This window comes from Perca fluviatilis, chromosome 1, assembly GCF_010015445.1.
Source record: "Perca fluviatilis chromosome 1, GENO_Pfluv_1.0, whole genome shotgun sequence".
NCBI lineage: Eukaryota > Metazoa > Chordata > Actinopteri > Perciformes > Percidae > Perca > Perca fluviatilis.
Window position 1 is genome coordinate 31,190,837 of NC_053112.1, and position 11,724 is coordinate 31,202,560.

An 11,724-nucleotide genomic window follows, 5' to 3' on the forward strand; every position below is an offset into this window, starting at 1 on the left:
GACTACTCCAACACCAACTGACCCCCCCCCCCATATAAAAATTCAAGTAGTAATAAAAAAAAGAAGAAATATACATATATATATAAAAGCACATACACATGGGGTACTCAGTATGTCTCAGACTGTATGTTGATCTATATGGGATTAGATGTAATTTTAAATAAGGAGGATAGTTAAAGAAAATGTATTTAAAAATAAACTGCAGCCAGTGAAAATGCCTTCTGGATTTAGATGTTAACCAATTAAGCGACTCATACATCAGGCAATGATGGGTTCTATAAGGACACCTCAGAACAAATCGACAGAGATGGTTATAGGCTACACCGAGAGGAATAAGATTTGTTTCAGAGGTATTGTGATTAACCCTTGTGTTGTCCTTCGGGTCCCAGTGACCCGAAGGACAACACAAGGATTATGTACTTCCGTTTACTTTGTTGAGAATTGCTCTCTAAACCCTGTTTCTTGTAAAGTAAGTAAGTAAAGTTTATTTCTAGAACACATTTAAACACAGTTTAAGCTGACCAAAATGCTGTACAAACAAGAACTAAGGTGCTGTATTAACCCTTGTTTAGAGAGCAATTCTCAACAAAGTAAACGGAAGTACATAATCCTTGTGTTGCCCTTCGGGTCACTGGGACCCGAAGGGCAACACAAGGGTTAATAATATCTGCATAATCTTATTTTGGTAGTAGAAGCTGTGAAATAATCCTTTTCCTGACCTGTAGTGTGAAGCAGTTGATAGAACGATATAGTATAATTCTCAGGCTACAGGCTACAAGAGTGAATATTGGACTTTAGTTCATCTGGTCGGCAGAACCCCAACTGACAATGAAAGCTAATATTGCTCTGTATCTGCTGGATGTGTTCATAGGCAACTATTCATATCAGCTTATCATAGCATTGATAATGTCCATGTTTTGGGTTTACAGTTTGATGCCGTACCCCTAGGAGGCCATCAAATCAATGAATGCAGGTTGAAAGGTATTAAAAAGGTGCAGAAGGTAAGACTTATAAAACAAACTTTCTGTCATATTTGCTGAAACTGACCCTATATTCCAGTAGAACTACATGAAGCAGGTAATTGAAAAAGAAATCCGGCTTCTCTGCACCACCTACAGCCTGTTGCAAAAATCCACCGCTCCCTGTTCAGATGCACCAATCAGGGCCGGGGGTTGTCTAACTGGGTGTCAATCACTGCTCATGCACAAGCATTCATTCTCCCTTGTGGGGGGAGGGGCTTAGGAGACCATTTTGGGCTTTAGTTGAGAGAAGGGATGGACTGAGAAATTTTGTTCAAAAGTTTTGGCTATGTCCTCGATCTTCGCAATCCTACCTACAGCACCTTTACATTTTCAATAAAAAGATTTGTCAATAGATCTAAGTACTTTTCACAGCACATTGTTTGGTTATACATTATAAATATGAAGGATACAATGCGAAAAGAGAATACAGGAGTGATGGTGAGATTGGTCGGTGGGTGTTTATTTTGACAGCTTGACCACATCTGCCTTTGAAAAAGGTTCAACTCACTGGAAGACACTGGGTCCAAACACAGTGGCGAGGTTGAAGGCAGTCATACGGTTTTCTTCGTGGTTGCACTCCACATGGGTGAGGAAGTGGCAGAGGTAGCGGAGGAGGCTGTGGTGGACGTCAGGAAGCTGCTGGAGCAGGTGTCTCATATCTGACCAAGAGACATCATCACCGCACTCTACAGACACACGATGAGATATCAGAACAGGTCAAAGGTTGGGATCCTGCTTTTGGGTCTCCAGCAGGCAGACATAGCTTCATCCACCTGCTCTCTGTAATATATAATCTTGAGTTGTGCTAACTATGTGAGCATTAGAGCAAAGAGCCTTAAAGTATGTTGATGCTATAACTCCGGACACATAATTGGGTCAGAGTTGGATAAACGGATATGGCTTCTGATCCCGAATGAATGAGTGACGCAAACGTGCGTGCGCCTACGTGAGTGTGTGCATGTAGGCTATATGAACGCAGGAATGTGTGTGTATGTCTTTCTGACTAAGTAGAGCGTGATGGGTGGGGGGAAGAATGATGGCTTAAGAGCAATCACAACTGCTCTTGTTGCCACTTTTGCCGCTGAGTAAAGTTCTGATTGTGTCTGCTCAAGTGTGTAAAGTACATGTGTGGATATGGATTGGTGGGGCTTTCAAACTATTTTTTCATCAGAGGTTGATGACGTTTTTACAGGATGGTACATAAGACAAACATTGAGGGATGGAGAAAAAAATAAAAAAACTTATGTAGAGGCGACTTAAAGAAAGAGGATGCACATCAAAGACACACCAACATAAAGCCAGACAATCAGAGGACCAAATGACTGCAGAGAGAGAATGACATCAACGCTGTGCGTAGACAGAGACCAGCAGAATTCATCGAATTTAAGGTGAAAAAACTAAACACTGCACACTTTTAAAAAAAAATGTTTTTGTTTGCCAAAGAGACAACACTGAAAATAAAAAGGTAGCACCACTGTTATTTATTTTACATGTCATATATCAATTTATTGATCTAAAATAATGACAAATATCCATCCCAGGGCTCAATGTGATGTTTATAACTGGCTAATTTTAACCGGCAAGAACCCTCACAAGTAGTTCATTTATAATTTCAAATTACAATTAATTTAACATTTTAGTAAAATTGTAATACTCACATTCAACACACTGTACCCAGGGAATGTTTGTGATTTTAACTGGATAAAAATTAACTATTAATTGATTATCAAAATAGTAGTCTGGTTTACCAGATGTACAGTGCTGGGATGTCCCTCAACTTCTGCTATCTCCGCAATCTATTTTGCAAGGACACAATTGCTGCTTCCAGGGCTTACCGTCGCCCAAGCAATTGTGATTAGTTTAAAGAAACAAAAGAAAAGTTTTTTACCACTATCCCAGAATAAATAAGCTGTGTAGCCAGACTATACTTCAGCGCTGTGTGTGCTGGAGTAAAGTCTGGCAATACGAGGCTACCAAAATAGTAACTGAATAATAGTATGAAGCTTGATCAAATGTTGGTTTACTCATTCAGGTCACAGTCTCACTTTAATCTTACTAACTTACTTAGTATTTTATTATACTGCTAATCAATCTGCAACTTCATCTGCCTACCCATCCATTCATCATAAACCTTTGATGTTTTTAAATAGGAGGCCAAACCAATTTTACAAAGTAGACCAAAATCATTTTACTCAGTAGTTATGGCTAAGTCTTGTAGCATAGAGCTGTTATTTAATGCAGTGTTTGACCACAGACCATGAAAAAGAGGCTGATATTTGTGGGGTCTATGAGGGAAAAATGAATACTGCAGCCAAAATGTGCACTCTCCTCATATTACACATATTAAACCAAGTAATGGAGGAGAGGCGAGAGTGAGCACAGACTTCATCTGCCAAATCACTCACTGTACCTTTTATGACCTCCAAGATTATTACCAGAAATATGAGGTCCATCACTCTTCTAGACACACACACACACACACACACACACACACACACACACACACACACACACACACACACACACACACACACACACACACACACAGCAGTGCTTTTATATGCCCTGTCTTGTGCAGATAACTGCAGTGCTAATAGTACATTTTAGCACCTAAAGATAGCATTGCCTATCATCCAATCACACAGTCATGACCCAGATATTCGCCACACTTGTGATGGTATAAATATCACATTGTGGATTTGGAAAGTTGTTCAGAAAAGGTATCACGTGATGGTTTAAAAACTGATCTACTTAAGTTGGTAGGTTAATTATAGAAGACAAAGAAGCACATAAGTAAACATTGGCAAAGAACAACTTTCTCTTACCTTGGTGGTGCTGTATCAGTGCCTGTTGGACTGTTGAGTCCACCAGACCCACTGGCAGGTCCCTGAGGTACCGTTTGAGCAAGCTGGCAACCGTACACAAATCAGATTCTGAGAGAAGGTCCACTTCCTCTCCACTCTCCAGCCGCTGTTTCAGGGTCTCCACAGCACGCACATTTCCATTCACTCTGAACAGACCCTCCTGGTGCAAGGCTAGAGGAAAATCAGAGAAACATTGTGAACTGTAACATTCAGCTAACTCTTGCCACTATTCAACAAGAGAGCTAACAAGGGATTTAAATAAGATGGCCCCCTAAAATTGGTCTTATTATCATGTATTCCACAGAGGGCTACAATAATTTTACTATCAGTCTTTGGCTGGTTTTGTTTTGTCCTGCTGCTTGGTCTGGAACTATCAGGCAACCTTTCGTAGGGATTTTCTGACCCCTTGATCTTTCTTGTAGCAATGTTTCTTCTAGCACATGTGTCAAACTCAAGGCCCGGGGGCTAAATCAGGCCCCTCACAAATTTTGATCCAGCCTGCATATCAATTTAGGTTCACAATAAATCAGAAACTGCTTTTCAAACTTAGAACAGAATTTGTCAGATTTGCCCACATTGGGATTTAAAAATCGCCACAGAACCGGTGCATTTGCATATTTAGGCTGTGAAACAGGTTGTTGGGAGTTGGCTGTGTGATAGCCTGCTTTTAAAAATCATTGTTTTGCTTGATTAGCTAAACTCTATGATGGCTAAGGAACTATTTTGCTGAGTTTTTTAGGGCTTTATGTTGACCAAACTGTAACTGAGAAGATGCAATAATACAGTCAAAGATATTTTACTTTTTCGATTAAATAAAAGCATGTCAATAAAACTATTAATGTTTGGCCCTTGATGTGATTTTCATTTTTCAGTGTGGCCCTTAGAGAAACTGAGTTTGACACCCCTGTTCTAGCAAAATCATTAGGCCAAAGTTTCTACTTGTACAATAAAAATATCAAAATACAAACTTGAAATTTGAGTATCTTTACATTTGCAGAGCACACATAATGAGCCCAGTCAAAGGACATCATTTGGATTCTTTTAACTTAATCTTCAGGACAAAGTAAGCATTTTATCTCCCCACTATGATTTAATAATGGCAAAATCTTTAGTTTATTTCTTCTGCCCTTTAGCATTGTAAAGTGTAACGTTAATGAACATTGCACTTGGTTTTGTGTTAACCTTGGCTTGGACTATGTTAAAGTGTGAAAGTTGGAGGTGTTTTTACGCGCCAATGAATTTTCAATAATAATAATGTTAAGGTTACATTAACATTATACCTGTTTTTGACGAGTAACGTAAAAATGATAGCTGATGTAGCTAGCTAGCTAGTTAGCTAGAATAAATCACAAACCCTTGTCTTGCTAACGCTAGCTTGTCAGTGTCAAAATTACAACCATAGACTGATTACAACAGCCATACTCACTCTTGTTATATCAGTGCCATTTCATTTTTTAAATTGGGTTGTATTTGCTTATGTTTAATCCGTTTCTATTTGTTTATTTTATATGATGTACAACTGTAACTTCGTTTAGGGAAGATGAAGATTAACGTTACCCGGTTGAATAATCCACAGATTTTGTTGTGCACATAGCTAGTCATTTGGAACTAATTTATACCCAACAGCTGACAGTGTGCTCATTTAACTCGTCTGTTGTGATATCAAATGTTTAGATTTTTTTATTTGCTCATGTTTTATATCCATTTTTAATTTGTTTTAAGATATATGTCGTTTAAAAATTAACTGCTGAATAATCCTTGTGAGCAGTCATTTGGATACTTTCTACCCATAGTTCCTATGAAAATATCTGACTGAGGGTTCGCTGTGGATTAATAAAAGAGGTATTACTTTTGAATTTCTTCAAATGTAATGATTCAGAGTTTGGAACAACACAAACTAAATTACATTGAAACACATGGCGGAGGCAGCAACCTCAGGGATGGTTTACCCAAAAGAAAACCCAAATTGAATCGACCAGAAATATATATATTTTTTTCGGAAGGTGCTTTATTATTATTTTATTATAGAACACTCACCCTTATTATAGTCTTTATCCAATGGATGTATAATAAAGCTTTATCCACTGCTGAGGACTGACAAATATACTACAAGAGGCCTGTAGTTTCAGTTGCATGTGCAGTATATCACGAGGAAGGTAGCTCCACTTTCTTGTAATGACATCTAGTGGTCAAACAGAAGAACTACGGAATATGATCAAGTCAACACCATGGTCAAGACTAGATGTAACCTACCATTCGGTGTTTTCAAGTTTCAACTTTTTAAAGGTGCTCTAAGTGATGTGACACGTTTTTTAGGCTACAACATTTTTATCCAAAGTGACTTACAATTGCTACATACGTCAGAGGCCGCACACCTCTGGAACAACTATGGGTTAGTGTCTTGCTCAGGTACACATTGGTTGATATATCACAGTGGGAATTGAACTCTGATCTCCCTGATGACCTTTTGACCCTGATCAAAGGCATGTGTCATATCCACTGCCATTACCACCCATGATGTCACTACTTCTCAATCTGATATTATTTCCTTATATATCTACATTGTTAAATCTGAGAAATTCAGAATGGGGCACTAAATGTGCCCACTCAACAAAAAAAAAGCAAAAAAGCCAATTTGGATTATATCTTAAAGTAGATGATCAAGCATTAACAGTACATGTTTTGCTCTATTATATTCTGTTGTGTTTTTCCTCACCATGCTTGCGGAGATGCTCCACCATCCTCCGCAACACCAGAGGCACACCATCCTCCACCAGGCCCTTCTCCTGCAGCTCAAACAAGGACACTCCAAACAGCTTGGTGTGCTTGGCTGTCACCGTCCTGGGTTGCAGTATGGGTATCTGGACCATCTTCTTAATGTCTTCTTTAACATGCACCGCTGTCTTGTTGTGCTGCAGGGAGAAGAGCAGAAAGCAGCAGTCAGCCACTGACACTATGGGCACAGATGGAAGCGCTGCAGCCGGGATCAGGTTAGACACCACGAAGACACCTGTCCTGGAGGAGGGAGGCTCACTCTGCTCAATAGACTAAAAGGTCTGTCTGTCTGTCTTTTTTGTCTGTCTGTCTGTCTGTCTGTCTGTCTGTGTGTCTGTGTGTGTGTGTGTGTGTGTGTGTGTGTGTGTGTGTGTGTGTGTGTGTGTGTAGTCCATACATGCACTGTCATAGTGTCATGCACTTGGAGGACAGAGTGTGCTGAGAGCTGGGAGGAAAGGGAAGGGCTGACCGTGCATGTGTTGCTACAACAAATATCAGGTTACCACGCAACACCTTTGGTTGAAGGCCTTGTCAGAGTGACACATGCACCTGCACAAATGGACATATGTACACACACGCAGACATAAAGTATATGTTCAGGTGAGGTGATGGCCAGTTGTCTTAACTATGAATAATAATTATATCAATAATAATTTGAATGGATAGTTTGCTAAGAACTTATTAGTTTATTACCAACCTAAGACCCATTCCTCTCAGTGGACAAGCCTTGTAAACTAGAACCTGAGTCAGAGCCAGAGTATGTATTTAGGGTGTTAATTCACTGTTATCTTCTTATTTATCAAGGCAAACAGTGCCAGAGTCTGTCTCTATCTCTACATACACATGTAGATGCACAGACTGTACAACACACACTCTGAGTGTAAACACTGAGTGCACACACAATCTCCTCCATTTAACAAGTCAACATTGGATGGAGCAGGGTAAGTTACTGATTCGACTGGCACATTTAACCACAGCATAAAGCATTTCTGCCTTTGTTTAGTCAGAACGAGGAGAAAGAAAGTTAAAACACAAACCTGACGCAGGATTCAGACACTGGGTGAGGAGGAAAAGACTTGCACATCCGAGCAACACAGTTTTACTCTTGTATCCATAGCTACGACTGCACCACGTGACATATTGTCGTTCCAGAGTTCACTACTTCAAACGGGTGAACTGACCCATACAGTGAAATGAGAGGCCCCGGCTATGATTTTGTCACAATGAGGTCCACAGTGACACAGTGGTTTAACCATGTTGGGGAGGTAGAAGTGGTCTGTGAAGAGCAAGCACCACTGAAGTTAGCTATGTGGCTAATTGTTTAGACAGAATATATACAAGCATGTGGCACACTTAGATCATCGGACTAAAAACCCACTTCACAGATGGTGCTAAGATGGCTAAGGAGACGAAATCTTTTCCATGGCAGATGCTCTGGCAGCGTTAATACAACATGTATCTGACAAGCTAGTGCAGACAATGTGTTAATGGTGCTCAGTCATCCCCTCCTTTCTGACAGGTGCATAGAAATATGCCAATTACACCTTCCTGATGAATGTAAAATGGTAATTAAGTACTCTTGAATTTTGTTCAAATTTTGACCCCTGACCCCTTCAAAAGTTTAATAACAATAATAATAATAATAATAATAATAATAATAAAGTGGCTTGGCTTTAGGTGTGAGAGGATGTTAGCAGTCTGTATAAATAAGATTTTTGGGTAGGTATAAATAAGAAAGCCAGACAGACTTTGTGTTTTATTTACACAAAGTCAAACACAAGCAACCTCATCATTATTTAATATTTTTAAACTGTATGGTAGAAGAAAGATGATCATAAAATCTACTTTTTTAGGTCTGATTTGTCTTTATGATGTAGATGTTTGATAACACAGCTTTAATGACGGTGTTTTTTAAATCAATACATCGTGCGAAAACTTTTTTGCACACCTCTTTTGTCGGGCAGGTGCATAGGATATGATCAAGAGTAACAGATACAAATTTTTTTTAGAGAAAATCCCGCACACTGACCATTACGCAAGCAATAATTTATTTAGAAAAGACAACGTTTAAAAATTTACCTGACGAAGGTCTGAGACCGAAACCGTCTTTTTCTAAATAAATTATTGCTTGCGTAATGGTTGCGTTAAATCAATACATAACTTAGATTAACAGATTACACAGTTTTATAGTATACTGTACAGGCCACAGTACAGTTTAAGGAGCTGAACCTTTTAGGGCTGCAAACTGGCTCCACTACTACTACTACTACTACTACTACTACTACTCATGCAAGTGTTTAAGAGTTAAGTCGGTCTGAGCTAGGTCTGATTATGATAGGCCTTACAGAACAGATGTCCCCTAAATCTGTCCTAAATTCTCGCACACACACAAATATCTTGACAGTTATAACCTCACACTCAGTCTGCATAGACAGATGTAAGTCACCATGAACACCAACATTTGCCATTAAAAACACAATCAATCAATCAATAAATTTATGTTTTTTGTCACATGAAATTGTATGAGGTACAAGTACAGTGAAATGTTATCCCATCAGCTCCTTCAACTTGTGCATGATTCATCATGAAGCAGAATGTGGCCGTCAGATCTTCAGACTGCTGTGTGTCTTAAGTATTGTGACAGTGATCCAGTGATCTGTCACAAGCAAATACGTGGTTGTCACTTAAGATCCATTCAGGTAAATTACCAATAACCTATCTAAAACAATTTAAAGGTGATTTACTATGTCAACAAACCCCAACCAAGACCAAAATGTGATCAACAGCCTCAACAAGAGATAACCAAGAAGTAACATTCATACAAGTGGTTCATTCTGACTGCAATATGCAAAATAAATAGGAAACAGCATACATATAAAGTAATAACTCTACAAAGCAGAGTTGAAAAAATTTATAGAAAATATTATTTCTAAGAATGGCAAGAATTGGCCCAATAACCTAGTGAACACCCAAATAGAAAATGCAAAGTATACAAATAGAAAATGCCCCTGGTGTAAGAGAAATCAAACCACAAGGCTCCTAGAAAAACCCTCAAACACACACATACATATACATATATATACATATACACATACACACACACACATATACATACATACATACACATATATATATATATATATATATTATATATATATATATATATTATATGTATATATTATATATATATATATATATATATATATATATATTATATAGGGTTAACATGACCGATGGTGCTTTTTGTAGTAACTGATTTTCTGCAAGTATGTAAATTGAAATTAAGAAAACAATCATTTAAATCAGAGGGGACCAATTTGCAGACAGCGTATGTAATTTGTGTTCCCACCTTCACCCCTAAGCTGAGGTGGAGTGTTGGACCACATGTAAACCCCTGGGTGTGAGAAGGGCCCCTGACAAACATATACTTTTGCTTTTTTGTGGAAGTGTGACCATAACTATAAACTGAGCATATAGAAACATCACACTTCTCCCACTGAGCTATCACTCCACCTCTTTAAAGCACTGTAATTAATATTCAGAATTAAAAAATCTTTACAGTCAATTTCAAGGGTTTTGTTAAGTTGTCAAACAGCTATAGAGTCGGTGTGAGCCAAAACAGTGAAGAAAAAGGAAACACTTCCTGGTGGTACCCATTTGCCTCTATTGTTTACCAGGACAGTCTGTTGTGATTAGCCTAATAATCCTCCTCCCCTCCCCTCCCCTGCCCTCCCCTCCCCATCCTTTAAAATATTTTCACACTTCAACTTCTGACAGTGAGAAAGAAACCTATTGTCAAGAGACACTTAAAGCTAATGACTGTTGAAAGTCTGCTTTCTCCCATTGAGAAGTGTTTCAAACATTTCCAGTGTCAGGTCGAGATACATTATAGAAACATGTGTGCAGTTTAAGTGGGTGAACAAGTCATTTTTAAAGAGGATAAACACAAATAAACAGCTAACAGGCAAGCCTATCTCCCTGCGTCTTGCTCATGAAGAGGATAACAAGCCCAAGCATGTGGCCTCCTTCCCGGGGCCCTCCAGCCTCTCCCTCCCCCCTTGTCTCTGACTCTCTCCCTATTCTGGGTGGTCACTGAAGCAACTGGTAGCAAAAGCACCACAGCTGCTCAAGTCAAAGAAACTACTGCTAGAGACACACCTTTTTAAAAAAGTACACATAAAGTAGACTATTTAAGAGGTTTAGTTCTTGTAAAAACACTATTTCCATTAAGGAGATTTTGTGGAAAGTGACCTCATTGAGGCCCTGAATCATTGCTTGGAAAAAAATGACAGCTATGGACAGGAAACATGAAGCTCACTGTGTGTATTTATCCCTATTTTTTCTCTTGTATGTTTACACAAGGGCAGAGTAAAGTAGTGCATTATAGCAAGGAATCTGCATTCTCTGTTAACAAATGAAAGTATTCAACTTGATGCCAGTAGTCATGTATTTGGTGAGCAGTTTAACGAAGAGAGAGAAAGCTTGTTTTACTAGCTTGGAGAAGAGACTTGACATTTAAAAAAAGTCACCAGAGCATTCAACACCATCACAAAGGAGTGTGCAGACTGACACTGCACAACAACACAGTCCCGTTATGCATTCTTTAGCCCTTAATCACAGGTTGAATGGGAAGTATTTGAGCCAACTCAGGCTCTGTAGTTTTTACTCACACAGATGGTCAGAGCTCCTGCCCCCATTCTTTCAAAGAAGAAACGCCTGCAGAGGCAAAGATGAGGGGGGAAACTGCTGCTATCTTGCCTCCTCCTCTCCTCACTCTGTTCCAGGACACACTCTTGGATTTTGCCCAGTGGTGGGAATCCCTTTCACTTTAAAATTAGCCATCCGAATGCTCCAAAAACCCAACACAGATAATCCACGGCAGCAGAGAGCGTAAAACAGTGCTGTCAATACCGGCAGACTGTAGCTGTCCAACCCATGAGCACAGATTAGTGATTGTCTCTTTCTCTTCCTCCCTCTTTATTCCTCTCTCTCCTCCTAGGCTGAAATCTGAGCCAAGCTCTCCCATTGGCTGAGGGGCCTGGTCATGTGATTAAAGGGTTAAA

The 11,724-nt window shown here is 39.2% G+C and overlaps 1 protein-coding gene across 5 annotated transcripts in view; it reads right to left on the reverse strand.

Annotated features, from left to right (window-relative positions):
* Positions 1-11,607, reverse strand: part of fam13a (family with sequence similarity 13 member A) — a 76,542-nt gene extending 64,935 nt beyond the window's left edge. For 2 of the 5 annotated variants that reach the window (XM_039803191.1, XM_039803183.1), the window contains exons 1-4: positions 11,332-11,607; positions 6,603-6,798; positions 3,848-4,057; positions 1,531-1,708 (exon numbers count right to left, since the gene is read on the reverse strand). In XM_039803191.1, the coding sequence (XP_039659125.1) occupies positions 1,531-1,708; positions 3,848-4,057; positions 6,603-6,798; positions 11,332-11,358 (611 nt within the window). In that variant the 5' untranslated portion in view covers positions 11,359-11,607. The remainder of the gene's footprint in view (positions 1-1,530; positions 1,709-3,847; positions 4,058-6,602; positions 6,799-11,331) is intronic. The other 3 variants (XM_039803199.1, XM_039803209.1, XM_039803217.1) reach the window with 2 other exon arrangements.
* Between the last annotated feature and the right edge of the window lie 117 nt (positions 11,608-11,724).